Source organism: Ahaetulla prasina, chromosome 4 (genome assembly GCF_028640845.1).
Source record: "Ahaetulla prasina isolate Xishuangbanna chromosome 4, ASM2864084v1, whole genome shotgun sequence".
In the NCBI taxonomy this organism is placed as follows: domain Eukaryota; kingdom Metazoa; phylum Chordata; class Lepidosauria; order Squamata; family Colubridae; genus Ahaetulla; species Ahaetulla prasina.
The window spans coordinates 66,459,688-66,487,535 of NC_080542.1; the positions used below are offsets into that span (position 1 = coordinate 66,459,688).

General features: G+C 37.5%; 1 protein-coding gene across 4 annotated transcripts; it reads right to left on the bottom strand.

Annotated features, from left to right (window-relative positions):
• BLVRA (biliverdin reductase A) lies at positions 1-27,676 on the bottom strand. Of its 4 annotated transcripts, none has more exons than XM_058181879.1 (8): positions 27,520-27,676; positions 16,075-16,138; positions 15,300-15,426; positions 9,613-9,732; positions 8,666-8,763; positions 7,690-7,797; positions 7,097-7,268; positions 1-979 (listed from the first exon to the last, which is right to left on the bottom strand). In XM_058181879.1, the coding sequence occupies exons 3-8, from the start codon at positions 15,416-15,418 to the stop codon at positions 706-708; spliced, it is 891 nt and encodes a 296-aa protein (XP_058037862.1). In that variant the 5' UTR covers positions 15,419-15,426; positions 16,075-16,138; positions 27,520-27,676; the 3' UTR covers positions 1-705. The 4 variants fall into 4 exon arrangements, with proteins under 4 accessions (XP_058037862.1, XP_058037864.1, XP_058037861.1 ...); XM_058181881.1 differs by lacking the exon at positions 27,520-27,676 and adding an exon at positions 26,237-26,445 and having other exon boundaries at positions 8,666-8,759; positions 9,618-9,732; XM_058181878.1 differs by lacking the exon at positions 27,520-27,676 and adding an exon at positions 26,237-26,445.
• Between the last annotated feature and the right edge of the window lie 172 nt (positions 27,677-27,848).

The following is a 27,848-nucleotide window of genomic DNA, read 5'->3' on the forward strand; positions in this document are numbered from 1 at the left end:
AATTTTTAAAATAACGTTTATTGACTAATTCATAATTCACACATTTTGTTTAAACCAGGTCAATATGATATATAAAGAGTTGCCAAATCAAAAAGAATAACAATAATAATAACAACAACACCAGCAAGCACCTTCCCATCCAGAAATTTTTCTTCACTCACTATCCTTTCAGTACAGTTTTCTATCCTGTACAAGCTAAGTTGTACTCTTGGGCTAAACATTAGAGATGAACATAAGAAAGGGCACTTTTTTCAATGTTTTGTGAAACTGAGGTTAAAAAGCAATTTAAGGGCCAAAAATAAACTTAAAGCTGTTCAGCACACTAATTAATGTCTGTGTAAACATTTGAGTAATATACATAAAGGCTTAAATATAGAATTTAAAGTGTTTCAGAGGAATATTTTGTTGCTGAGAAAGATTATTTTTTCAACAATAAATATTGTGAAAAAATGACACTCTTTTGCTATTGCACTTCTAGAAGACATGCAGGCAGTTTGTTTACTAGTTTTTGATTAGAAAGTTGCTTTGCAGTAAGGCAAGACAGTACCTATATACCCCCTCTGTTGCCAGATTAAATTCAACCTGGCTTTATTAGAAACACATTGCTTAATAGAATAGAGAAGCTGGCACATTAGAAGAAGAACATTTTAAATAGGGAGTGCAAGAAACAGCTTAAAATGGTGAATCCTGTAGTTTCACACACTTTCAAGAGTCGAATTTTGATGGTCGCTCACAGTGCATTTGAATCTCCTCAGCAAGACTGAGACACAGCAGAATGCGCCTTTTCTCAGCTGTCAGTTCCTCTTTGGGGATCTTCCCCAAAAGTTTTTTGGCAAAGATAATCAGGTCTTGCATGAAAAGGCCAACTGGTGAACGTGGAGCCTCAGGGAGACATTCCAAACACCCACTTTGGAAACAGAAGTTGATCTTCTTATCTCGTTTCATCCCTGGAGCCCTTTCTTCAATCCAAGTCAGAGGCCTTAGTTAGAGCAGAAGGACTTTTTTTAAAAGGAAGAAATCAAACTTTCCAAAGAATTGTTTAAAAGAACTCACAAAGATGGCAAAATTGTGAACATGAATTAGTCCAGCTTTTGAATTTTATGTAAATAATTGCCATCTAGCAGTAGAGATTCATTGCTTGATTTGTCATTTGTACTGTTTGAATATATAGAATTGCTATGGTTCATTGGTTTATGTTTAGCTTTATGTTTTCAATAGAAGTAGATTCTCCTGCATTAATTAACATTTTGGCAATAGCAGGGGAGAAAAAAGTTTCAGATATTATAGCCTTGAATGGATAGGAATATACTGCATTTGCCAAGTAATGTATACTGAACATGTTCTATGAATTACTGATTTTAAAACAATTATTACCAAATTGGTACAGTTATGTCAGTGGGAGTCATGTGCTGGCCACTGTTGCTCAAGCTAAAATCAAAATCATAAAATCATGTCACAGTGATTAGTAAACTTGAGTAGTTGGAACCCAGGGGCCAGAAAGGTGATAAACAGAAATGACATAGAATCTATTAGTGCAGCTTGAAAAATACAACAAAACAGTCATATTCCTATATTTTTGTATATTGGAATCAAGTGATGTTGGGATTGCAATCTATTTTTGTGAACTGGTTTGAAAGACTATAGCTTGTGAATATTTTATTAGGAAATAGAGAAAAGAATGCACAATGATTATATATATTTTGAAAAAGGGAAATCTCATCACTGCAGGTTTATGACAAAAGTATAGCAAAATACCCTATGATGACATTTAATGGGTATTTTGTGGGCCACTTCTGATTCCTTACATTTGTGGAATATTAATGTGATGCCTCCTTGAAAACACATTGTAAAGTTTACCCTTTTCCAAAGGCATTCTTATATATATAATTTTATTAAATAAATATTTTAAAAAAGTAAAAACCATACAAATTTTGAAAAATAAAAAAGAAAGGAAATAAAAATAATAAGTAACTAAAGAAAAATGGAAACAGGAGGAAAGGAAAGGAAAGGAAAGGAAAGGAAAGGAAAGGAAAAAGAGTCTCTCTTATTTTTTTTTAATAGTCAGTTATATACATATATACATATACATATATACACATACATATATATATATATAGTATTTTTCAGAGTATAAGACACATTCCCCCCCCCCAAAAAGAGGCTGAAAATTTGGGTGCATCTTATACTCCGAATGTAGCTTTTGTGAAGCTTTTTTTCAGTCCTCACAAGGCGCTAGCGATGATGTGATCTTCCGAGCTTTGCCTGCTTTTCTCATTGCTGCTCCCTCTCAGCTGTGCTTTAGAAGCTGTTTTTTATCCCCAAGCAGGGAATAAAAAGCATGCACTCGCTCTCAAAACCAGCAAACTAATGTGCTGAAGCTGACCAGACTAAGGACGCTAGCCAGATGAATACCTGGTTGGCAGATTTCCCCCCCCCATTTTCCTCCCCAAAAACTAAACTGCGTCTTGTCCTCCAGTGCGTCTTATACTCTGAAAAATACAGCAGATTATTGCCTTTTCTCTAATTAAACAAGCCAATTTTATCATCTCTGCTAATTCTGTCATTCTCATCAGCCATTCTCCATGGTGTCTTTCCATTTTTGTGCATTTTGCAGTTCCCTCACCAAAAGGATTTTCATGTATTTGGTCAGGAATATATTAACAACGCTTTTATGTTTATCAGACACTAACGTTCGATGTTGAAATCTAGGCTTCTGTCCCAGTAATATAGCCATAAGTAAGAGTTGCCAAATATTCAGCAACTGCAAATGGATGATGTCATTGGAATAATGTCAGTAGGAAACTGCCAGGGAACAGAATAGATCCGGAGCCCTATATGTTAGCCAAAAGCTAAGAGGGTAGTATGACATTCAGAAGCTGTTTGCATAGATCTCTATAGGCTCAACAAAGAAAACACAGATATTGTTGTCCTAGATAAGCTGGCCACAGATCCTGCAATATTCAACACCCTGGCTTTGTTCATTTTCTCAATGTTGGACACTTTTGCCCATCTCTTAGCAGCACATGCTAGTATTGCTTACCTTCATGGAAAGTGACTAAATAGCTAATTTTTATTATTTGTGTTTTCTGTTTGATCTGGAAACCTGAAATCATCACAATTGATACAAAATTCATCCCTGCTAGTCTCTACTGTCTCTCCTCCCACCAGTTTAGATTTGCAGAATTATTACAGAATTAAGTCAAGTCACAACTGGCAAAGTTCTAGTTCTAGTGCTAGATTTTCAACTCTAGATCTAACAGCTCTTGGTTTTTTATAATCAACTTCAGATAAAAGATTTTTTTAACATGATATGTCATTGGTATTTAACACTAGATAATTTTTTAAAAAATGTATAAGGCTCCTTCAAATGTATACTGGAAATGTAAATATAAAGAAGGAACTTTTTATCTATGGTGGACCTGCAAAAAAGCAAAGAAATATTGGAGTAGGATTCATATTTTAATACAGAAGATTCTGAAAGTGAATATAAAGATAAAACTGGAAAGTTTTCCTTTAGGCCTAATCGACAAAGAACTTGGAAAAAAAGGAACTTTGCTGACAGCAGCAAGAATGCTCTATTGACAAAAATGAAATTATACTTTAAGTCCAACAATGAATGACTGGCTGCAAAAGATGATGGAGTTAGCAGAGATAGCTAAATTGACTGCTTTAATTAAAAAAATAATACAAGTAAAGTAGTGCTTCTGGACTTTGTGCTTGATGTGGAAAAAACTGAAATGAAAAATGAAACTTTAATTTTGGGTTTTTACAATTAGATTTGTTATTACAGAAATGGCTAGTACATATTACTATGTTATTGTCTTATTCTTCTGTGTTAAAAGGAGTCAGAAGTCAATGCTTTTTTTCTTCCCCCTTCTACCCTGTGCTTTCTCTTCCCTTATCCTGCCATACTTTCCCATTATTTTCATTTTTCTTTCTATTTAGTATTTTAATAACTTAATAAAATTATATCTATAAAATTGAACTTCAGATGAAATCCTACTCCAAAAGGTTATCCTCAATGAGCTAAGTGGGTGTAACCTCAGAATAGATGTACAGAAAGTTGAAGATCAGATATTCTGTGTCAGTCTGCTAATTCTTTCTCTGTGAGGTGGGTCTCACTACACATCTCACTAGAGCAGAATAAAATAGGATTCTATATTTTTTGTTTAGGATCTTGTGAGATCTCAACCACTGTTCTATCAAACTGAATGAATCAAAAAATCACTTTAAGCCATAATATAGTTGCTTTGATTAGACATAACGTTCTATGTGAATATAGCAACTATGTTCTGTTAATCTGGGCTCAGAGTTACTAGTATGTTGTATGAACCCAATAAGTAAATACTAAAAGGCAAAAAAAAAAGGGGGGGGTCAAAAAAATCCATCAGGAAGGAGCGCTTTTATACAGATGAAATTATCAAAGAAATTTCAGGGACAATAGGTTTGGATCTGTTTGAAAACGAGACATTCTCAATCACGAGACAATATTGCCTGGAAACTGGAAAAGAAGAAAGCCAGCAGGTGGGTCGTGAGATATCCAATGTAATCACAATTGCTGTCAGCCTTTAATGACAGTCAAAATAATGGCATGATAGTTTCTAAGAATTTTGGAATGTATTATAATATGGTTGGGGCATTAATAAAATTTTGGAAACCTGTCAGAGCCCTATTCATATTTCTAATACAATGAAGATATATTTGCTCTGAGTTTCTTTCTCATACTTTTTCTTCCGAGGACTTAAAAATTACTTTTCTCTGTCTCACCTTTCTATCTATTCTTTTCCCCTTCCCAGAATCAAACTAAGCATGTGGTTGGATCTAGTTGTCATAAAATGTCATCTTATGGGAGGGGGTTAATTCTGCCAGCTTTGAAAAAGGCAGTACTTCACCCCATCTTCAAGATGCCATTCTTAGTGTGACTTCCAGGAGACAAATGGTGACCTGAAACTATGATGGAATGAACAGTAGACCGGCCCTTCGTAACTCCTCTCTGGACAAGGAGATGACTTGAGATCGTCAACATGTGCTCCAGACTGTTGAATCTTGTGAGGAGACTGAAAGATAGCGGTCTTCAGTGGATTTATAGCACCGGGTATTGAGGGAATAGCCATCTAGCTCAAACCATGGTCTAGGCTTTCAAAAGGACATTCAACTTCCATACTTCCTTTACTAATCCTTTCAAAAATCGGTTAACTACTTTTCAGGTATTAGCAGTGGTGGGATTCAGCCAGTTCGCACCACTTCAGGAGAACCGGTTGTTAACTTTCTGAGCAGTTTGATGAACTGGTTGTTGGAAGAAATCATTAGGGCAGAGAACCGGTTGTTAAATCACTTGAATCTCACCACTGGGTATTAGGTATGTTTGATTAACACATTTGAAAATTTGGGTCAGTTTTCTTGAATCCTTAGTGAAAGACGTTTTAAATATAAGTTTAAGGATTTAAATATAATTGTTTTTGAAACAAACACTGAAGTGGTGATTAAAACTTTGAGTCTGAAAAGTTACAAATGGACTATTAATTATTTATTAAATTTATTTGCCCCCGCCTCACTGCAAGGCTGAACTAAGGGTCCAGATAGATTTGAAATAAGATTTTACAATTAATTATAGGACAACTTATTTGGTTTTTTTTAATCTTTCAGCATTCAGCTGGGGTGGATTTTTTTTAATGTTTAATGTTACATGTAGTTGATATTTGAGGGATTTGTACACAAGGTTTTTTTTTCCTTTTTGTTGTAAATGCTGGATGTTTGTTAGACTCTTTCTTTTTTTTCTTTATTTCTTTTGTATTTAATTTTGGTGATAAAGAATAAATAAATATATTAAAAATAATTAATTATATAATACTTCCCTTGGGGAAATACTTTTATTTTGAATTCTTTAAAAAATGATAGGATAGAACTTAAAAGGTTAGACATTAGATAAAACCAGAAAGAACTAAAAACATTACAATTAATGGAGAAAAGCTAAATATGACTTCCTACCATGTTTTCCTGAAAATAAGAGCCAACCAGAAAATAAGTCCTAGCATATTTTTGAGAAAACATGGTAGTACAGAATAGAGCAAAATATTTTAACTTTGTATATGTTGAAAACTATTTTTGTACAGTAGACCTAGTAGTTAATTTTTAGAGTTTCTCACTCTATAGATAGATTTTATTTCAAAGATATTATAGAAGAGAAACAGATTTAGCTGAATATGGTATGAACAAAATTTAAAATAAGAGGATGTAAAAGTACATTATACTGGATTTTTTAAAAAAATAACATCTTTAAAATTATAAGGATATACAAATAGCAGATCAAGAATTTGGTTTCATCTTGATTATTTTCCTATATTAGAGTTACAAAAAAGCCTTGTTAAATATTTGAAGACTTTATTGAGACGGACAAAGAAAAAATGAAAAGAAATCAAGCTCTAAGGCATTATTTGAAGGAACTAAAGATTAAGATTTTAAAAGTAAAAGCAAGTAACATTTTATGATTAAGTTGGATTAACAGAGCTGGAAGGGACCTAGCAGGTCATCTAGTCCAATCGCCTGCCCAAGCAGGAGACCCTACATCTGCCTCTACCTAGGTACCTCCTGATTGTGAGGCAAGAGCTCCACCTCTAGTGAAGCTATGATAGAATATTAGGCAGCATATTTAAATTATGTGCTGCTTCTATTTCTTAGCAGTCAATAATCATAGTGCTAACTCAAGAACTAATATTAAGTCAAGGACTAAATGTCCTGAAGCACAAATGGAAGAGCACTGAATAAATCAAGTAGAACAAAAGTGGAAAATTTAAGAAACAGACCATATGCTGCTAAGGAAACCATTAAGAATCTGACTAGTAGAAAAAAACCTCCAATAATAGTTTCCATAACGAAAGATCAATTTTATTCAAAAAGCAACATTATTTACTACTGACTAGTAGCAAAATGATCTGGCCTTAATGTCAGAGTCTATTAGAGTTTGGCTGCTAATAAAGTCAAACGAATGAATGTATAGATGAATTAATTAACATTGTTTCTCTAATTATCTATCAATATTAAGTAAGAATAAAATTATTTTGATTAATGAACATTTCTAGTGCTTAAGAAAACGAACCTTTTGTTTGCAGTCTGAAAATGTACTGTCATTCTGAAGTAGTTTTTTTCTTCTTGTTGTTCTCTTGTGGCAGAAGTGACAGTTAGATCTCCAAAAAGATCCACCAACCATGTGAGGCGAGCAATGCCACTGAACGATGGAAATCCTGAATATCTTTCATCCAATGGACCCCCTTTAGGAATAATAAAGAAAACTTAAAAGCTGGAAAAGAGAATATTTTAAAATATCTTCAGACATAATTTAAAAATGATTAAAAAGCATGAGACCTGATCTACACATACAAGTGGCAGATTGAACTGTAATACTTTAAGCTATAATTGAGGAATACAGATTATACTTTTGGTTGTTCTCCTTGTAAATATTTATTCTTTCATAGTTATATCCTTTGATATAGTTGTCCTCAAAGACTGAACTGCAATTTTTATTTATGTTCACAATAAACATTTTTCAAAATATCTTCCAACCACCCCTTTTTCTAGCTCTAGTATGAAATGGCTCAATCTATTCATGACACAAACCTACATATACAAATATTTTTTCAAATCAGGGTAACTCATCAAAGACATGAAATCAAAGGATCTCCTACAACTAACCTGTGAAATGTAATGTTCCCTTCACAAGCTCCTTTCCTGATACCTCTTTCTTCAGTTGTTTGTATTCCTCTGTTAGTAGTTCAATATGTTCCACATGGAGGATCTTGCCTGCCGTTGAGCCAATTTATATTTGGACAAGTTACATGTTATGATCACAAAGCAATTAATATTTAAGAACAGCAGAACATCCCAAAAGAAGAGTTATCAGTACATTGATTGTATTGTGGAAGGTATGAAAGAAATTTATATTTTTAACTTCTTGTCTCCCAGTTGTGAAAGCCATAACTCTTTAGATAAGAGACCAATAACTTTTAGGAAAGAGGCAGAAACTAGCTATGGATTTTATTGTCGTGCATCAAGATGTTATGTTGAAGGAATAAAAGCAACATTCTCGTTTTTATTCAACTATTCATAAAGAATCAAATAAAATTATGATTGTATAGTCCTAGAATGTATACTCAATTTCTTTTTCTTCCATTCAATCATGTCAAATTCTCAGAGACTGAGTTAATAAATCCCTGCAATTGTCTAGACAAGATTTTTCAAATATGATTTGCCATTGCTCCCTTCCTTGAGTTATGAGAAAGTGACTAATCCAAAATCACCCAGCTGGCTTTGTACCTAAGCAGGACTACAATTCATGGTCTCCCAGTTTCTAAACTCATGTCTTAACCACTATACCAAATTGGCTCTCCTACACTCTAGATTACAAAGTCCTCAATTCAAAAACGAAAAATTTGATTAGAATCCTGCAATTCACTCAGTAATGCAATATCCCCGTTCAGTATATGAACAGAATTGAATCCATTAAGGGATTTAGGTACTAAATGGATAACATTACTTAGGATGCTACCTACTATTTAAAGTTCTAGCTTAAACAATTCTGACTTTAATGGGAGAGGGAAGAAGAAATGAAAAACAATTATTTGAGTATCAACATTTAAACAATAGATGTGGATTCTGTATTATATATTACCTTTCAGCTCTGCCAACTCCCAAAGTTCATGAGCTATTTTTGCAGACAACGCCAAAGGATACTCAACAAGGACATGCTTGCCAGCCTCTAGGAACTTCCTTATAGAAAAGAAAGAATTTTATATTTTATACTTCCCTTAGGAAGATGAAAGCGGTATATAGATATTCCCCAATTATTATCAGCAGCTTTGGAAAACTATCATATCTAATACACATTTTGGCCTTCCTCTAAGTAAACATTTAGATACTAGACAGGATGCACCAATATTCACTTTATAATATGTGTAGTACATATTATATACTATATATATGTAGATAATGAAAGCAGTTCCTAATAAGATGCATGCATATTTATTCTGCTACTTTTCTCACTTCCATAATTTTGAAAGCTGGGAAAAGGTACAATTTAAATATTATGATATTCGATTTGCAACTGAATGTAAAGCTTAATATTTTTTTCAGAATTTGGTTCTAAAATGTAACTGATGGATGCCTAATTATCCATTTAAATTATCATCACTTTGATAATACAGAAAATGTTAGTGGCTTCTATTCTGTTTTCCAGTGGATAAAAAAATCTGTATGCCTCGCAGAGAATGAAAATAAGATATTAAAAAACATGCATGCACATACATCTATACCCAAATAATAAAACAATCCCACTCAAGAATTTTTCATTTTAAATCTTTTAATTGATACTAATTGTCAGATATGTTAATAGACAGTAACTATTTGAAAGCTATAAAAAGCCCAGGTTCTCTGGAAAGTGGTAAAAAATGTGCAAATAAACAACAATTTGCTGTTCTTTAACAGTTGGCCTGTTTATGATATTATTTCTGTGATTTTTAAAATTTTGATCTCCCCCTTGGCTATCCTGCTGTTTAGAATGGCAACTAATCAATGAACATTCTAATGGCAATTTGATATTAAGAATTCAAAAGGCAATACCTTACACTCTCATTGTGGTTTTGGTTATCTGTACTGATGATGGCAGCATGGACCTCGGGATTGTCTAGAGCTTCTTGCAGACTAATTTGCTTGACTTGATAAACATCACCTAGAGATCTTCTAGTTTTAGCAGAAAAAGAAAGCAACTCTGTGAAAGACTTCCCTGGGAATTCCCAGATTATAAAACAGCAGCAGGAGAAGTATTAACATCTTAATGGTCAGATCTAGAAAGTCCTAACTGAAGTTGGTTTCAATGGATTGTTAACTTTGCATGTTAACTTTGCAGTTGCACCCTGATAATATGGTGAATTAATGCTTCTCTTTAGCCTACTGATCTCAACTTCAAGATCCTGTTCTGACTCATACACTGTATGAGATTAAAATATTAACAAAGAATAAAGTTTCTAACAATGTACTTCTCAGGTTATGGAATTGTTTCTGGGAGGACTTCACAAGTAAACTTGAGAAAAAGACTCTCTTATTTTACATAGCATTAAAATCAAAAGGCAGTGTGATTACTATAGAAAAACAGTAGCAACTTAAATTCAAAACAATTGCTTCAAGTTTGAAAAAAAAGTTGTTCTGGATTTGAAATGGATTATTTCAATATTTTTGAAAATGTTTTGACCCTATAAAAGGTTATTACAACACTGAAAAAGTGTAGAATGGTTCAAATAGCCTGTCTGAAAGCCAGAGCAATATTTCCAAATTTAAAACAAGGTTGTTGTAATGTATCTTTAAGGGTTTTGGAGGGAAAATAGAGCGGGAAATAGCACGTTGCTAATTGGCTGAAGCCTCCAGCTGAACTGTATATAAGGAGGGGTTTTTACCGTTTGCTTTTGCTGGGTTCACCATATAGTAAAGAGCTGTTGTTACTCATCTGGTCTCCTGCCTCGTTATTGCCCGAATCTAACACTGGCGACGAGGGTGGGATCTCGAGGCAAAAGAGCACCAGGAACGAACCCAGCAAAATAAGGGCGGTTAGCAACGATGTCCAGCTATACACCGCCAGCGCCATTCGACCCAGCCAAAGAAAAATGGGGGTCATACATGGCTCGCTTCGAGTGTTTCCTCGAAGCCAACGAGCTCCAAGGAGTCTCGGACAACAGGAAACGGGCGTACTTCCTGAGTCACTGCGGGCCTGAGGTTTTCGACACCGCGGAATCGCTTTCTGAGCCAACGCCGGTACAGGCGGTACCGTGGCAAACTCTGCAGACTGTTTTGAAAGCCCACTATGCACCAACGCCTTCCAAGTTCGTTCAACGGTTTGAATTAAGGCAGCGCATGCAGCAAGAGGGCGAGTCCATCAGTGTGTACATGGCAGCACTGAGGAAAGCCGTGAACCATTGTGAGTACCAAGACTTGGAAGACGCGTTGCTCGACCAGCTAATTTGCGGGGTCAGGTACATCCGTTTGCGACGGCGGCTGCTATCCAGAAGCAACCTAACGCTCAAAATCGCCCTGGACGAGGCAAGGGCTCACGAGATGTCTACCCAAGCGGCAGAAACACTACAAAAGCCGGTCGCGCCAGGGGCGACAGCGAAAACAACCCCGGTCCACAACGAGGAAGTACAGGCCGAGGCGGAAGAGGAGGAAGAGGAAGAAGTCTTCCACACCGGGAGGCCGGAGAGGGAAGACCGGGGCGAATGCGCGAGTTGCGGGGGCCAACACCAACGGCAACATTGCAAATTTAAGGATGCCACGTGTCGGCGATGTGAAAAAAAAGGGCACATCGCGAAAGCCTGCCGAGCGCCCCAACCTTCCCGCCAAAAATTCAAACCGACCAATCAAAGCGCGGGAACCGCGAAACGGCCCGGGATTGGTCAAGGAAAAAAAGGCGCGAAGTTGAATCAGACCGCCGTGAGAGTGGGCCAGGCATCAACACGCCTAGAAAAAAAAATCTTTATTAAAACACTCATCGAAGGAGTGCCGTGCCGAATGGAAGTGGACACTGGATCTTCAATTACGATCATGTCCTGGAGCAATTTAGAAAAAAACTTGCCGGCTATCGCGAAACGCAAACTGCGGCCACAGAAGCTACGAGTGCAGGACTATCAAGGGAACAGGATCCCTGTCCGAGGCGACGACCATCCACGTCAAGTATGGACAGTTCGAAAAAACTCTGCCCATCACCATCGTCGATGGGACTCTGCCGAGTTTGTTGGGACTAGACTGGTTCCGGGCATTGGGCATGGGAGTGACCGGAGTCTTCCGAAATGAAGTCGACCTCAAGGACGAACTCATGAAGGAGTTCGAGGACGTTTTCAAAGACTGCCTGGGCAAGTACAAGGGGACCCCTATCTCCTTCAACCTAGACCCTCAAGTTGCCCCTATCCGTTTAAAGGCTAGGAGGGTTCCCTTCGCCCTGAAGCCCAAGATTGACCGGGAACTGGACAAACTAGTAAGCCAGGGGATACTAGTGCCAGTCGACCATGCGAAGTGGGAGACGCCGATAGTCACCCCAGTGAAACCAGACGGGTCAGTCAGGATTTGCGCCGATTACAAGGCGACGCTAAACAAAGCTTTGCAAAAAAGCGCTTACCCCGTCCCAGTGGTGCAACACTTGCTGCACTCGCTAGGGCAAGGGCAGGTTTTTGCCAAACTAGATTTGGCCCAAGCCTATCAACAGTTGCCCGTAGATAGCAGCACGGCCGAGGCACAAACAATCGTAACGCACAGGGGTGCTTTCAAATGCACCAGGTTACAGTTTGGGGTCAGTGTAGCACCAGGATTATTTCAAAATTTAATGGAGCGGCTTCTGCAGGGGCTCCCCGGGGTGGTACCGTACTTTGATGACGTACTGGTATCCGCCGATAATATGGAAGAACTAGGGGTGCGACTGAGAAAAGTTTTGAGTATTTTCCGTCCGCCGGTTTAAAAGTCAAATTAAACAAGTGCCAGATCGGGTAGGATCCTTAGAATTCCTGGGCTACGGATAGACAGGAGGATCCACCCACTGAGAGCAAGGTTAGGGCAATCAGAAAGGCCCCAGCACCCCAAAACAAAACAGAGTTGCAGGCGTTTTGGGTCTGGTAAATTTTACGCGGTTTTTAAAAATAAGGCTACCATAGCCGAGCTACACAAATTACTAGGAAAAATGCTGCATGGTCTTGGGGAAAGGCGGAAGCTAGAGCATTGAAGCAATAAAAACCTCCTGTCTAGTGATAGCCTATTGATCCAATACAATAGCACACTACCATTGGTGCTAGTTTGTGATGCATCCCCTACGGGTGGGGCTGTGCTCAGCCACAGGCTGCCAAATGGCACAGAAGCCCCTATAGCGTTTACTCCCGAACAATGTCCTCAGCTGAAAGGAACTATAGTCAGTTGGATAGGAAGCCTTGGCCATAGTCTCCGGGGTAAAGAAGTTCCATGAATATGTTTTCGGTCGCGACTTCGAAATTGTCACAGACCATAGACCCTTACTAGGGTTGCTGGCGGGCGATCGCCCAACGCCCGTGGCACTTTCGCCCAGATTGACCCGATGGACTATCTTTCTGGCTGCATATTCTTACAAACTGCTACATCGGCCAGGAAAGGAGTTAGGGCATGCAGACGCCTTGAGCAGATGCCCTTTACCAGCGACTATCGAAGACCCCACTCCGGGCACACCCGTCTTGTTAATTGACTCTTTGGACTCTGGTCCAGTCACTTCCAAGGAGGTGGCTCGGGCTTCTTACAAGGACATTACATTAAGGACTGTAATGGGTTGGGTGCAAAGAGGATGGCCCGCTGCGCCGGGTGAGCATTTTAGGGAATTTGTAAAAAAGCGCGGGGAATTGTCGGTGCAAGGGGGGTGTTTGCTCTGGGGGGATAGAGTGGTGGTCCCAGAGAAATTGCGGAAAAAAGTTCTGGAACTTCTGCACGAAGGCCATCCTGGGATCGTGAGAATGAAGGGTTTAGCCAGGAGCTATGTGTGGTGGCCCTTGATGGACATGGAGATTAGCGATAGGGTTGGGAAATGCCAAGCATGCCAGGAATCCAGACCACTACCACCAACGGCCCCAATCCGAGAGTGGGAGAAACCCCAGGGCCCATGGTCCCGAATCCATATCGACTTTGCCGGCCCTTTCCACGGCCAAACATTCTTAGTGGTGGTAGACGCATTTTCCAAATGGCTGGAAATCATTCTAATGAAATCCATGACCGCAGAGGCTGTAATTTCAGTCCTGCGGCACCTTTTTGTAACACACGGGTTACCAGACACACTCGTTTCAGACAACGGGCCACAGTTCACGGCGACCCTTTTTGAGAGGTACTTGGCGGAAGAGGGCATCCGGCATGTCCTCTCGGCGCCTTTCCACCCTGCGAAGAACGGCCTTGCAGAGCGTTTCGTCCGGAGTGCAAAAGAGGCATTGTCCAGAATCAGACCCGGGGATTGGCAATTAAAAATTGACACCTTCTTAGCGGTACAACACAGAACCCCTTGTGTAGCGACTGGCCGCAGCCCAGCAGAGCTACTGATGGGGAGAAAGCTTAGATGCCCGTTAGACCGGTTAAACCCGAACTACACACCAGACGGGTACAAAACAACACCGGGCAAAACAAGAGAATTGACAGTAGGGAGTCCCGTATGGGCACACAATTATGGTGAAGGCCCAAACTGGCAAAAGGGAACAATCCTAGAAACAACCGGGCCCAAATCATATCTCGTAGAAATAGAGGATGGCCGGGTGTGGAAACGCCACATAGACCAGTTAAGAAAAAGAATAGCCACCAGTCTAGAAACAGACGAAACAGGCCCTGACTATCCAATGATTGAATCCACAGCTAACTCAAACCCGAGAAAACCGCAGGACTTATCTGAGTTCCAGCGACACCAACCGGTCCCTCCAAAGGAAAGCAGGAACGACTCTGCAAGTAATCCAAGGCCGGATGGCCTGGAGGAGGAGCTGAGAGGAACGAACAGTCCCTCCGGCCAGCTCGACTCACTCCCAGATAATGAACTGCGCAGGTCCGAAAGAGTTAGGAGACGCCCTGCGTACTTACGTGACTACGTAGAAAAATAATTATTCATTTTATGTAAATAAGGGTAAAAAGTTTTCTGGGAGGGGAGGAGTGTAATGTATCTTTAAGGGTTTTGGAGGGAAAATAGAGCGAGAAATAGCACGTTGCTAATTGGCTGAAGCCTCCAGCTGAACTGTATATAAGGAGGGGTTTTTACCGTTTGCTTTTGCTGGGTTCACCATATAGTAAAGAGCTGTTGTTACTCATCTGGTCTCCTGCCTCGTTATTGCCCGAATCTAACAGTTGTGAATTTGACTTTGTTTGCATATTATTAGTTTCCAATATTTGGAGTAAAGTAGCTTAATAACTGAAAAATACAATTGTCCTCATTCAATGAGAAATATATTACAAATATTTGTATGGAAAAACAGGAGTGACTTCTAGCAGAAATGTTCTCAATGGTGATATAAATATAGAAGACAATGCAAGAGTTTAAAAATTCAGGCATTACTTTGCATTAAATGAATCATATTGCTTAACAACTAGTTCTGTGTTTTGCCATGTAACTTACTCTATTCTGCCATTACATTCTGATTCTGAAATGGATGGTATCATTTCAACTAGTAAATGAGAATAAAGCCGTAGGATTTAAAAACGATGGGACTCCATAGTCAAGACAAGGCATACATTTGTATGACTACACTGTATCTTGTTAAATTAAATAAAGAGGCCCCTCTCACCTAGAAACAAATCCCAATAATTTAAGATGCTCAACAGGACTGGAAGGCAAAGGATTTAACAAATCTCTGATTCGTACAGATCCAGCAATTCCAATTCCAATCACTACTGTTCCAAACATTGCCAATTCTATATGAAAAAGGAGAAGAGAAAGAAACATTAAAAAATACTATGAAGAAGTATCTGGCTTTTGAGCTACTGCTAAGGCAAGCATAAAAAAACCCAAGAGATACAATTCAGGCAAATGCAATCATTTACTTTTAATGGTGAAATTGCAAAACTGTAATTACCACATTCTTCTAAGCTTTTCATCTTTTCAGAAGCTTGTTCCTCCTTTTCTCTCTTTACTATTTTTGTCTATAAATCTTTTTTTTAAAATTTAGTATCTCCTTTCCTGTCAATTTACATACAGTGAAATGAATAAGAATAGTTTCTATTTATTTTCTGAATAGCCTTTATAAGCATATAAAAGATTCTCCGGAACTTTTTAAATTTACTCAGCTTGCCTAAGTGCTCCCGTCATCTTTCTAAAAGATGGAGAATATTTTTATTCATTAAATTCCTCATGTGTGTGAGGAAAATTGGGCTAAATGGCCAGCAGCATGCACAGTAAGTAAAACACATCAGTCCACAAATAATTGTCTATTCTTGGCCTCTCCAATATTCCATCCATTTCTCCACTCTGTCAGCGAGTCGCTAGAGGAGGTGAGGCAATAGTTTTAAAAAAATAATCAAGAGGTCTAAGAAGAAACATAAAACATGGATAGAAGTACATACCTGAGACAAATAGGATGGGACCTTCTTTTGAATTGATGTAGGCAGGTCACAAAAGGTGCCTTTCCTAAACACAGAAGATATGAGAGTTAGTAACGAAAGTAACATTATTCAGAGTTGAGTCCCAACTTTATCTACTTTTCTGTGTCCTAGAGATAATCCTACATATTTTAATCTGCTTCAGATAAGCACAACTGACTTGTTATCACTCAGAAACAGTACATGGGTGTCAAACAGAAATTCAGTTTTTTTAAAAAAAACATGACACAGTTCTAATGAAACTGTAATTTGATTAGCTGAAGTATATCTTTACTTTTTAAAAAAGGTTCTTTTTCATTAAAAATCATGAATTTGCTATAATGCTATACCATTATTTTATTATACTATAATAAAAACAGACTGATTTCAGAAAACTTCAGTTTTCCCACCTGAAATCCTACTCCCTTCTTTATTGAAATTTTTCTTTTCATAATAAAAATTCAGAAATTTTGGTTAATTGGAAACCCCACACACACAATTTCCACTTGTTTATCAGTTTAAAACAATAATGGAGAGTTATGCTATTATTTTTTATAAAAGTCATCTCCAAGACCTTGGAGTTTTCATATCCAATGATCTAAGTGCCAAAGCCCACTGCAACTACATCGCAAAAAAGGCTTTAAGAGTTGTAAACCTAATCTTACGTAGCTTCTTCTCCAGAAACACTACACTGCTAACCAGAGCTTATAAAACAGTTGCTAGACCAATTCTTGAATATAGCTCGCCTGTCTGGAACCGATACCACATTTCAGACATCAATACAATTGAACATGTCCAGAAATATTTTACAAGAAGAGTTCTCCACTCCTCTGAATACAACAAAATACCTTATGCCACCATAAGGTAAGGTCAAGATTATGCCATCTTGAATTTAGAAAACTTAGAACTCCGCCGCCTTCGACAGGACCTGTGTTTAACTCATAGAATCATCTATTGAAGACTACTTCAGCTTCAATCATAACAATACAAGAGCAAACAATAGATTTAAACTCAATGTTAACCATTTCAATCTTGATTGCAGAAAATATGACTTCTGTAACAGAGTGCTTGGAACACACTACCTGACTCTGTGGTCTCTTCTCAAAATCCCCAAAGCTTTAACCAAAAACTCTCTACTATTGACCTCACCCCATTCCTAAGAGGTCTATAAGGGGCGTGCATAAAAGCACAAATGTGCCTACCATTCCTGTCCTATTGTTTCCTATATATATAGTTATCACATACTTATGCTCATATATATGCTTTTATATTATATAGTTATTTTCATGCTTATGCTTATATATACTGTTGTGACAAATAAAATAAACAAACAAACAAACAAACTATGGAATCAAGCAATGCAGAGGTGGTGCAGCAGTCATAACTTGGAAGACAGGCTGTAACTTACTTCAAGTCTGTCGTAATTTCAAACAGTTACAGTATATGACTGGTCATAACAAGACCAGAACTATCTGTACTGGTCTTTTAAAGTATTATGATCTTTCAACTTATCTGTTTTAAATTCATGCTTTATAGAATTACACAATAGTCCCTAAACTTGTCAGAGTAGTTGGATTTTGACTGAGTAACTTTGAATGAAGGGTACATTTATGAGTAAAGAGACTCTTGACTATTATGTGCACAGACTTCTTACAGCCTGACTCTGAAATACAAACCTTGTTCAAAACTTTAAAAACAACTTTAAAAAGTAAAATGTATCCTCTTGGTAGCAACATAAATTCTGTGCAAGCTTTTTAGCAATCATACAAAAGTGATGCTCTGGCCTTCTTTGAGGATGATTTTTTTCAACCTCCCTGATATCATTTACAGCCTATTCCCTGGTAATGTCTGTCCCAGATTAGTTTTGGAGCCTGCTTAGTTTTTTTCAAGGTCAGTTAGTGTAAGCCAAGTACTGCCCCATGAGCTACACAATAAGGCTTTTAACTCTGCTTTTGTTGCCCAATTTCTTTGCTCTTATTCAGTTGGTTTACAGTTCCTTACTCTTAGATGCTTTGTTTCATTAAAACTTTTCAAAACAGGATTTCAGCATTTTGCTGTTGTTCCAACAGGGAAAATTATACTGTAATTTCTGCTATATATTCATGCAAGATAATTGGATTTATAATTTACTACTCACTTACAATATTTTAGATATACAATTCCATTCAGTCTTAACCTACACATACCTGCAATGCCCATAAAATGGCTGCTTCAGCTGCTTTTTTTAGCTGTGAAGAAATTTACCAGGCCCTTCTTTCCAGCTGTCTCTATTTTATTTTATTTTTTTGCATTGTTTTGGCTTTCTTTTCAGTTGTTTCTTGCTCCTTTCACTTTCTATATTTTTTCCTGTTCTTTCAGAATTATTTCAAAAACATCTCTTATTCACAGAATGTCTCTTGCTATTATTTTCCTGGTTGTCTAATAATCACTACAAAGTATTTTAAACTTCTTCAACTTCTTCTTGAGCTTTTCCTCCAACTGCCACTTGCCTCACATTCCGTTACCTCAGGTCAAACTGAAGGACATTCCACTCCTTCACTCAGGAGCAGTCTGGGGCTCCTTACAGTACTATTGTATGCTTCCTTTTCTCAAAAATCTTATAAACCATGCTTCTCAATCCACTCTTTTTGCATTTTTTGTTCCATAAAATATTTTTTTTACAATTCATTCTTATTGCTTTTGTCTTTCTGATTAAAATATATTATTCTGAGGTTTGTGTGTAGCCAACATCCAAAGTTAATCTTTATTTTGACTTCTTTCATAGAAATTCTCTTGTTGGTCTTTTGTTACTTCATTGCCCTAATACTTCAATGTTTTCTTAATATTCTATGCAGGACAACAGCAGTTTAGGCATGGGGGAGAGATAATAATGATACCCTGTTTTCCCCAAAATAAGACATCCCCTGATAATAAGCACAAAATAAAACATCCCCTGATAATAAGCACAATTGGGCTATGACGTGCATGGCAATAAGGCCAAGTGCTTATTTCAGGGTTCAAAAAAATATAAGACGGTCTTATTTTCCAGGAAACACGGTAGCTATATATATAAAACTTTGCCCAAGAGATACTTAAACATAATGATAAAGACCACAGTGAGGCTTTACCCAAAAATATTTATGCAGAAGACAACTATCCAATCAAAAGCTAAAAACTATATGCCTGTAAAAATTAATGTTGAAAATGAAAACTGGCTCTAAATGATAATGACGTGAAGGCTGACAGAAAGCTCACTACTACATTCTGAGATTTTACAGAGGATCAAAGAAGGTTAAGCCTGTCTCTTTTCAATGAGTCTTGGAAAATAAACAAAAACATTATTTTCCTATTAGATGCCTATCACATCTGAATTTCTATTTCTATCTTCTCTGGTCATTTAGAAAAATTTATCTTATACATAATGTTCACTTAATTTGGAATATTAATGGCTGGATTCAAAAGTTCATTAAACAACAATGCACAAGCTCCATATTCCAGCCATTCAATCCTATTCATGTTCATTCACACAGATCTAAAAGAGTTTGGAATAACATTGCTGAAGTGAGGACAAGAAGAACTGGCATGGCATAGTAATTACTGTAGTGCAAAGACCTGACAGAGACCCTAAGAGTGCTGTGAACGCTTTGGAGTTAAGGCAGGATAGAAGAGGCAATATCTTTTATGAAATAAACATGGGTCAAGGGACAAAAATTTCATAATTATTTTGCATTATTGTTTCAGGTATGTAAATAATTATTTCATGTATATCTCACTTTCAGTCTCGCTGAAACACAATACCTCTGGGTAAGTACATATATTCAATTAACCTAGAGAAGTAATGAAGGAGACTTGCCTAACCATTTGGTAGCAGTGGCATCATCAAACTGCATAATTGTATTTTGCTTGGAATGATTGTCAAGGCCGGTGTTGTGAAGATGAACAATGCTGATTACCGGTATCTAGATCAGCATTTTTCAAACTTGGTAACTTTAAGATATTTGGATTTCAACTTTCAGAATACCCCCGCCAGCCTTCTCAGAGTTGGTTCTCATATCTTAAAGTTGCCAAGTTGGAAAAACCCTGATCTAGATGAATCTGCCAATATATGGCCTCTGCTAAATTCTGGAAGGAGAGCCAAGCTTATTGAGACCTTTTATTTTTGTATTGGCCCTTCAAACTGTTATGGGGAAAGTATTGAAGCATGCTGACATTAGTTATCTAATATTATTTAATATAAATATCTCATTGGTTTGTAAAGAGTACCCTGATTATTCAGAAAAAAACTCTTGGGTATTTCAGACAGATCCTGTTTGGCTTCTAGGACTTTAATAAGTTGTTTAAATGTAGTGAATGCACACTCACAACTCATTACTGCCTGGAAAAGCCAAATGTTGATAGTTTTCTGAGTTTGTTGCGAACCATATTGTCTTCAATAAAGACAGAATTGAAACCTGTGTGACATTAACTTCAGTCAAAATGTTATGTTATGATGCAAGTCAGGTTGATTTTGATTTTAGACATTCTCTCTTTCTTCTTAATATTATATTTGGAATGCAAGGTGCTACGTAGAATATAGCTCTTATGAATTTAGCATGGACCCTTTAAAGAGAAGTAAAAGAGGTATAATGTCCATTTTAGGAGGATTAAAAAGTCATTATGTGTGAGCCTTAGCTGAAAAGAGAATTATGGGATCCTTATAAATATTATACATAAGCAACAGTAACCATCTATCCATAGTAGTATTCACAAGCTTAGTCCATAGACTTGCTATGGAAACTAGATGGAATCCAGGCCTAAAATAATTGAATGCAGGATATGTTGTTGGTTTGAGCGCCCTGTAGGGACTTGGGGGGAAGAAGGGCCTGCAGGGTCCTGGTGGTGGGAAAGGCCTGTGGGGCATTGTGGGACAACAGAAGCAAGTCTAAGGGCTATGGGGACCCTGAGGAGCAGCAAGCCAAGTTTGGGTTGTTTCAGGGATGTTGGTGGAAAGTCCAGAGAGTCTGAGCCTGCATTAAGTTTCCCAAGATCTCCCCATTCTTGAGGCACATCATGCTCCATTTAACGACCTGCATGATCAATTAACGGTCATATCAGGGAGAGCAGAGGGTGAGGATCATTAAACAAGGCCATCTTACTTAACAGCCACTATCACTTAAAACTGGAATGGACACTCATTAAAATAATAAAGGACTACCCGTAGTTATCCCTCTCTGTAGGAATATAGGAAATTGACTTAAACCTGCTGACTACAGACCAATTAGTTTTTAATACAGGTAGTCCTCAATTTATGACCATAATTGAGCCCAACATTTCTATTGCTTAGTGAGACAGTTGTGAGTTTTGCCCCATTTTATGATCTTTCATAGTTGTTAAATGAATCACTGCAGTGGGTAAGTGAACATGGTTGTTAAGTGAATCTGGCTTTCCGTTTGACTTTGCTTGTCAGAAGGTCATGAAAGGTGATCATGTGACCCCAGAACACTGCAACTATCATAAATATGAGTCAGTTGCTAAGAATCCAAATTTTGATCATAGAACCATGGGGATGCTGCATTTACACTGGGATTGTAAGAGTGAAAAATGGTCATAAGTCACTTTTCAGTGCCACTGTAACTTTGGACTGTAACTTAGTGAGCTGTGTTGTCGAGGAGTTCCTGTACCAGTATCTTTATTTAAAACTTTTGGATTGAGTGCAAAATGAAAATGTCCTCAATGAGAAACAGATGGGATTTAGGAGGGATTGTTCAAATTTAGATGATTTCACTGGTCTTGCACCGTTTAGCTGAAAATACAGTTCACTTCTTTGCTTTGTTGCAGTCTTTGTGGATTTCAAATCATCTTTTGATCTGACTCCAAAGGAGCAGCTATAGCAAGAACTTGAAGAATCCTCAATGGATAAAATATTATTTTTCTTATTCAGACTTTATTCTAACACTTTACTGAAAGACAGAAGTTCTTATAGGCATATTTTTGGAGCTATTTTCACTGAACGAGGGGTAAGGCAAAAGAACATTGTAGTCCCTTTACTTTTTAATTTATACATTAGTTCAGATTCTCTCATCTTCTGATCATCATTCCCCAATGTTAGCAAGTTGTGCAATTCGAGCCTTTCGAGCCTTGTACGTTAGTTTTGTTTATCCCACCTTTATTATTTTTATAAATAACTCAAGTTGGTGAACATACTTAATACTCCTTCCTCCTATTTTCTCTACATATGTGATGTGAATTGAGTTGAGAAAGAATGAATGGCCCAATGTCACCCACCTAGCTTTCATGCCTAAGGTGGGACTAGAATTCAGAGTCTTCTGCTTTCTAGGCAATGCTTTAATTACTAGACCAAACTGGCATGATGTAGTAATTTTATTTGTCTCTCGTGGGAATAAGAAGGACATTGAGGCATTGGCTTCTTTTTGTCTAAAACAACGTGCAATAAATTATCACAAATCTAAAGTGCTAGTGTTTGTATAACAGTAGGTTACATAAATGGCAAATTAATGAGACCACAGTGAGCAGGCGTATACTAAATAATATCTTGGGTGCAGTTCTAGACTTCCTTATCTTGGAACACACATTTATCTGTGTGGTCGAACATAATCCTAAACCTGTCTTAAAATTCTTCTAATCAAGGGAGCACATTTTATTCTTGCAGACTGCAAAGTTTTTCTTGCTCAGATCATATTTCAGCTTATGATATTCCAAGATGCATCAAGAATGATGTTTTATAATTAAAAAATCTTGTTTAAGTGGGTGACAGGGCCTACTTTCAATTCCTTAATTTTTGGTTGAAACTTTTTTTATCTGTGGGTTTGACTCAACTGGTTCTCAGATAATATTTTAAACCAACCTGGCTAACAAAAGATAATAACAAACTGTAGTCCTTAGGTCTTTCTTTGGAAAATCTCTATCCACTAGGGCTTGAAAATGCCAGGAGTCATTTTGAACAATATTTCTGAGATATTTTTCAAACTACAGTGTGTCCAACTCTACAATTTATCAGTTTTTCTCAAATAAGCATGTGCCAACCTTTTATGTCTGACATGTCTTTCCAGATTGCCTGATTTTGTACTATCATTTCTTGTTTCCATCTTATCCATAGTTGAGGTTTACTACAAATTTTGTTGATTTACTTACAAATTTTGCTGATTTGTATCACAGTTACTATAATTATGTAATTTTATTGCATTTAAAAGTTAATTAATAATTGAGGCCTGTGTATTTTACTGTTGTGTTTTTTGGCTTACTGGTTGCACTAAAAATTTTAACATTTGACTTGATTTGAAGCTGAATATGAAAATATTTTTCTAAACAGTAAATGAGAAATGTTTTCATATTAACCATACAAGGAGAATTATGTATTCCAAGAAACCCAGAAAGGATGCAAGATGGTAAAGATTTCTTTATCATCATGTACACCAAGATTTACTGACATCTGCAATTCAAAGAACAGTGCTAAGTGTAGGTGACCTGTGACAGAATGGGACAACTCGCCACGACCAAATCGCTGCAGGACAATTCACCAAATACAAAAGTTAAATTAATTTCAATGGAACCATGGCCAATATCAATAAAATAAAGTCAATCCATAAATACAAGAGTTACAATAGTTCTGATGAAAACATGGTCACCAATAATAGAAGTAACTGAATGAAACGATTAATATAGCATTGAATTACCCTGCATTGAGTTATTCTGCAGCTGGCTGGCCACAGCGAGTTGTCTTAGGTCCATCTGTGATAAGTGAATGATAGTTATTTGCAATGGCAAGAGTGATAGGGATCCGTGGTACTGCAAAATTTGAAAAGCTTCAGGTTCCTCATTTCTGCAAACCGATGTTGAGTCAACCAGTATCAAGCACAGAGGGTAGGTTTTGCCCTCAATATAACTTTATCAAATCAGGTAGGATCCACAATACTATTTCTTTTAATTTTCTGCTATGTTTCCTAAACAAAACTGCAGCATGTGTTAATTAATATAATACAGTACAATACCCACAGAGCTTTTATTGTAACCAAGTACCACCTATAACTTATAGTGTAATTGCATGGTGAGGAAGAATTTCAAAACCCACATGCATTTTACAATCTATTTTTACAGCATGAGTGCTGCCATATGTCATGATACAGCTCTGAAATAAAGAGAGGTCACATAGCTATCCCAGGTTTCTTTCAAAGAAGATCTGTATGCAGAGTTATGTAATGGGAATGGAAACTTTAAAGATTGTTTAGGAATGCAACTTGGTATATGGAAAAATGAAAGTCATCTCAATGAAAAATAAATAATTAAGAATTTCTTGCCTTCTAATCCACTTCTGGTCAAAAGAGAAAAACGGAAAAAATACTAAAAATGCATTAGCATAAGTATCAGAGAAAAGTTAAAATGCTGTAAGCATATGAAATATAAAAACAGAAAGCAGCAGCAGCAGGATAGCTGAACAAATATGAAAACAGAAAGCAGCAGCAGCAGGATACTGACAGTGCCAAGGAAAAGTGATATTTGAAAAAAAAAATTGGTAACTTCAACTGCTGAACATGCAATTTCTTGGTCATGACAAGATATTGGAACTAGCTTCCTGCAGACAAACTAGAACCTGCAAAAAATATTGCAAAAGGGAATGTTGCTATTCAGGATTCTAGCAATGCCACTCCCTTTTAACCTTCTTAATTAATAGCCATGAACTCTACCTCAAAGCATGCTTAGTCTTCATTTCTTGGAGATTTGCTTTTTGAACTTTAGGAGGATTTTAAAGGGTTGGATTTTTTGGGATGTGTGTCAGAGCCTTTAATAACTATAATTTTTGCTGTAGAAACAGCAACGTAGGTGGACAACATATTAGAAATAAGATGAATGCCATGGTCCAACATTATTGATACCTACAAGAAATCTGAATAGACAATCTATTGTATTAAAAACATTGCTGTCCTTTACTTTTATGAACTCCTCTGGCAAAAGAAGTAAATTGCAAATTTAATTGCATTTACTAACATCTCTTCAGAGCAAACATTTAAAATAATTTCCACCCCATTATACAGAATAACAGAGTTGAAAGGGATTTTGGAGGACTTCTAGTCCAATCCTCTGTTTGAGTAGATGACCTACTCAATCTGTCCAGTCTCTTCTTAAATCCTCCAGTGATGCAGCATCCCCAACTTCTGGAAGCAAGCCTTTCCACTGATTAATTTTTGTTACTGACAGGAAGTTTTTCTTTAATTCTTGGTTGGATCAATACTTGATAAACTTTCATCTGTTACTTCTTGTCCTGCCTTCAGAATAGGTCAACGCCACTCTTCTCTGTAAACCCCAAATATTGAAAGTCTGTTATTATGTCACTCCTAGTCCTTCTTTTTGTTAGACTGGACTTACCAAGTTCCTGTAATCATTCCTCATATGCTTTAGCCTCTAGCCCCTTGTACATTGAGTACATTGTACATTGAGTACATTGAAGTGAACTAATGTGCACTTTTGTACTCGTTCATGGAACAATTGGTTTTTATTACTCTTTTACCATTGAGTCATAGATCCCAGATCTTCAGAAGCTCTGCTCTCCAAGATTCATCCAATTTTCTATTCCTATAGTTCCTTTATATATTTATCTTGGTTTTAAAATATTTCTTCTATGATAGATGCATTATTTAAATATGCAAGACATTAGAAACATTCGCAATTGCTTTTAAAAATTACTCCACTTTTTAAAATATGCTTCCCACCTCCTTTAATCTGGGGTTCAAATTAAAATATTCAAATATTCAATAGTGCCTCTTGGCACTAGCGCAATAACAAAAGTATCAGGCTACAAAGAGGAAAACGTGAGTTCTAGTTTTTCTTTAGATTCAAAGCCAGTGACTTTGAGCCAGTTCCTTTTTCTTGACCTAGAAATAAGGAAATGCAACTTCCAAAAGTACGGTCAAGAAAAGTGTAGGAGTCAAGACTGACTTGAAGGGACAACTTACCTTTCCTATCTGGAATAAAAGACACAGGATCCTGGCAACATCTCTCTTGTGTCACTCCACCGAAAAGGAAAAACCCCACACAGGTATGTCATTTAGAAATGTCGAACACACCGGCCAAAGCACATTCTCTACCGAGGATTGTCATTCCACATAATCGTTTGACAAAGTACTACACAAGACCACATAATTTTGTTTAACAGAGGAGAGGGTATTTCGCTTACTCTTCACTCCAGCTCCTGGCAGATTTTCGTTCACGCAATCAACCCCGTATTAGAAGCACAGCTGCTTTGCTTGTTGCCCTTTGCACAAATCGCGGGTGGCCAAGTCTCTACGGCTGCTAACGAACCACTCCCTTTCTTGGCTCTCGAGTAGTAGAGGAAAAGCCCAATTCCGGGAGTCAACGCAGATATGTAGCTCAGACTATAGCAGGTGAAACCTCGGCAGGGTAAAATAAAGAATCGCCGATAATAAATGGGCGGAGTTAAGGGGTACCACCAGCAGCTGATTGGTGCTCTTAGTAAAAAACCGTGCGGGCCTTCCCTGGAAGTCTCTTAGTTACTAGAATCAGGTTAGTTCGCGAAGAAATGAGAAAGGTGGGGGTGATTTCTCTATATTCGCGCTGTACGGACGGCATTTTCCATTTCTTAAATCAGGCTGATTCGGACCAGAGCTTCCCTGGAGAATATTTTGGAAAAACTAGGTAGTCGACCTATTGTGTACTGTCCATAGTTACATTTAATAACAGCCTCTCTATACATTGATAATCGGCTCTACCTCGATGGAAAGTGACCGAGCTGTTGTTAAACCGAAATTTATTAGGATTAACGTCGAGTTGCGCTCGATCCCTGACAAAATTACCTGGACAAATGGATAAAAACTTTCCGTGGCTTTGTGTCTATGGAGATTCTCATTCATCCAGGGTTGTCCCAAAGGTGCTTTTTCTTCAGAGCTGAAGAAGCTTCTTGGATGAAAAATGAACCGTCTTAAAAAACAAAGTCCAGTTGCTTCTTGAAAAAGCACCTTTTCCCATGGCTTTCTTCTTCTTTCCACTTGGAATTTGGAGGTTCAGTAGTATTTCTCAATCTCAACAATTTCCCGAGCCACGGCTGGGAAATTCTAGGAGTTGAAGTACATATACTTTAAAGTTGTTGAGATTGAGAAACACTGGGCTAGGTGTTGCCTCCTCGTTGGGCAATTGGTTTAACATCTCCGACAACTCGCAATGGGTTGGATTTTAAGCTCCAGGCAAAAATATAATTTGAAGAAAGGCCAGCTTTCCTTAACCCATTTTAATTAAACACGTTCTGTGTTTAATTTATTAATGACTGATTGCATAAATTGGTTAGATAAATCTGATGGGACAACTCGAGTCCGTCCTGTTAGGTGACATCAGGTCATTCCCGGGTAAGGGCAAGCCCAAGCGAACGCAGAGACTTTAAGGCTGAACAACTAGTAATTTAATTTTTTTTCTATTCAAATCTGTCCAGTAATCCTTGGTACTTACTGTACGCATCGCAAATTCAATAGGTAGAAGGGCTGATCAGGAATGGGAAGCGCCTATATCGCCCATGCTTCTATTCTTCCTCGGAGAGAAGAGGGAGCGTAGCGTAGACATGGCTTAGCAAACAGCCTGTTTTTCACCAGTGTCCTCAAACTCAACAACTCTAAGATGCGTGGACTGCAACACCCAGAATTCCCTAGCCGGCTGGGGAATTCTGGAAGTTGAAGTCCACGCATCTTAAAAACATTGAGAATTATAGCTCCAAGATCTCATAGCACCAAAGACCCCTCACTGTAACCAACGCATATTGTCCTTCATCCAGAGGATTGCAG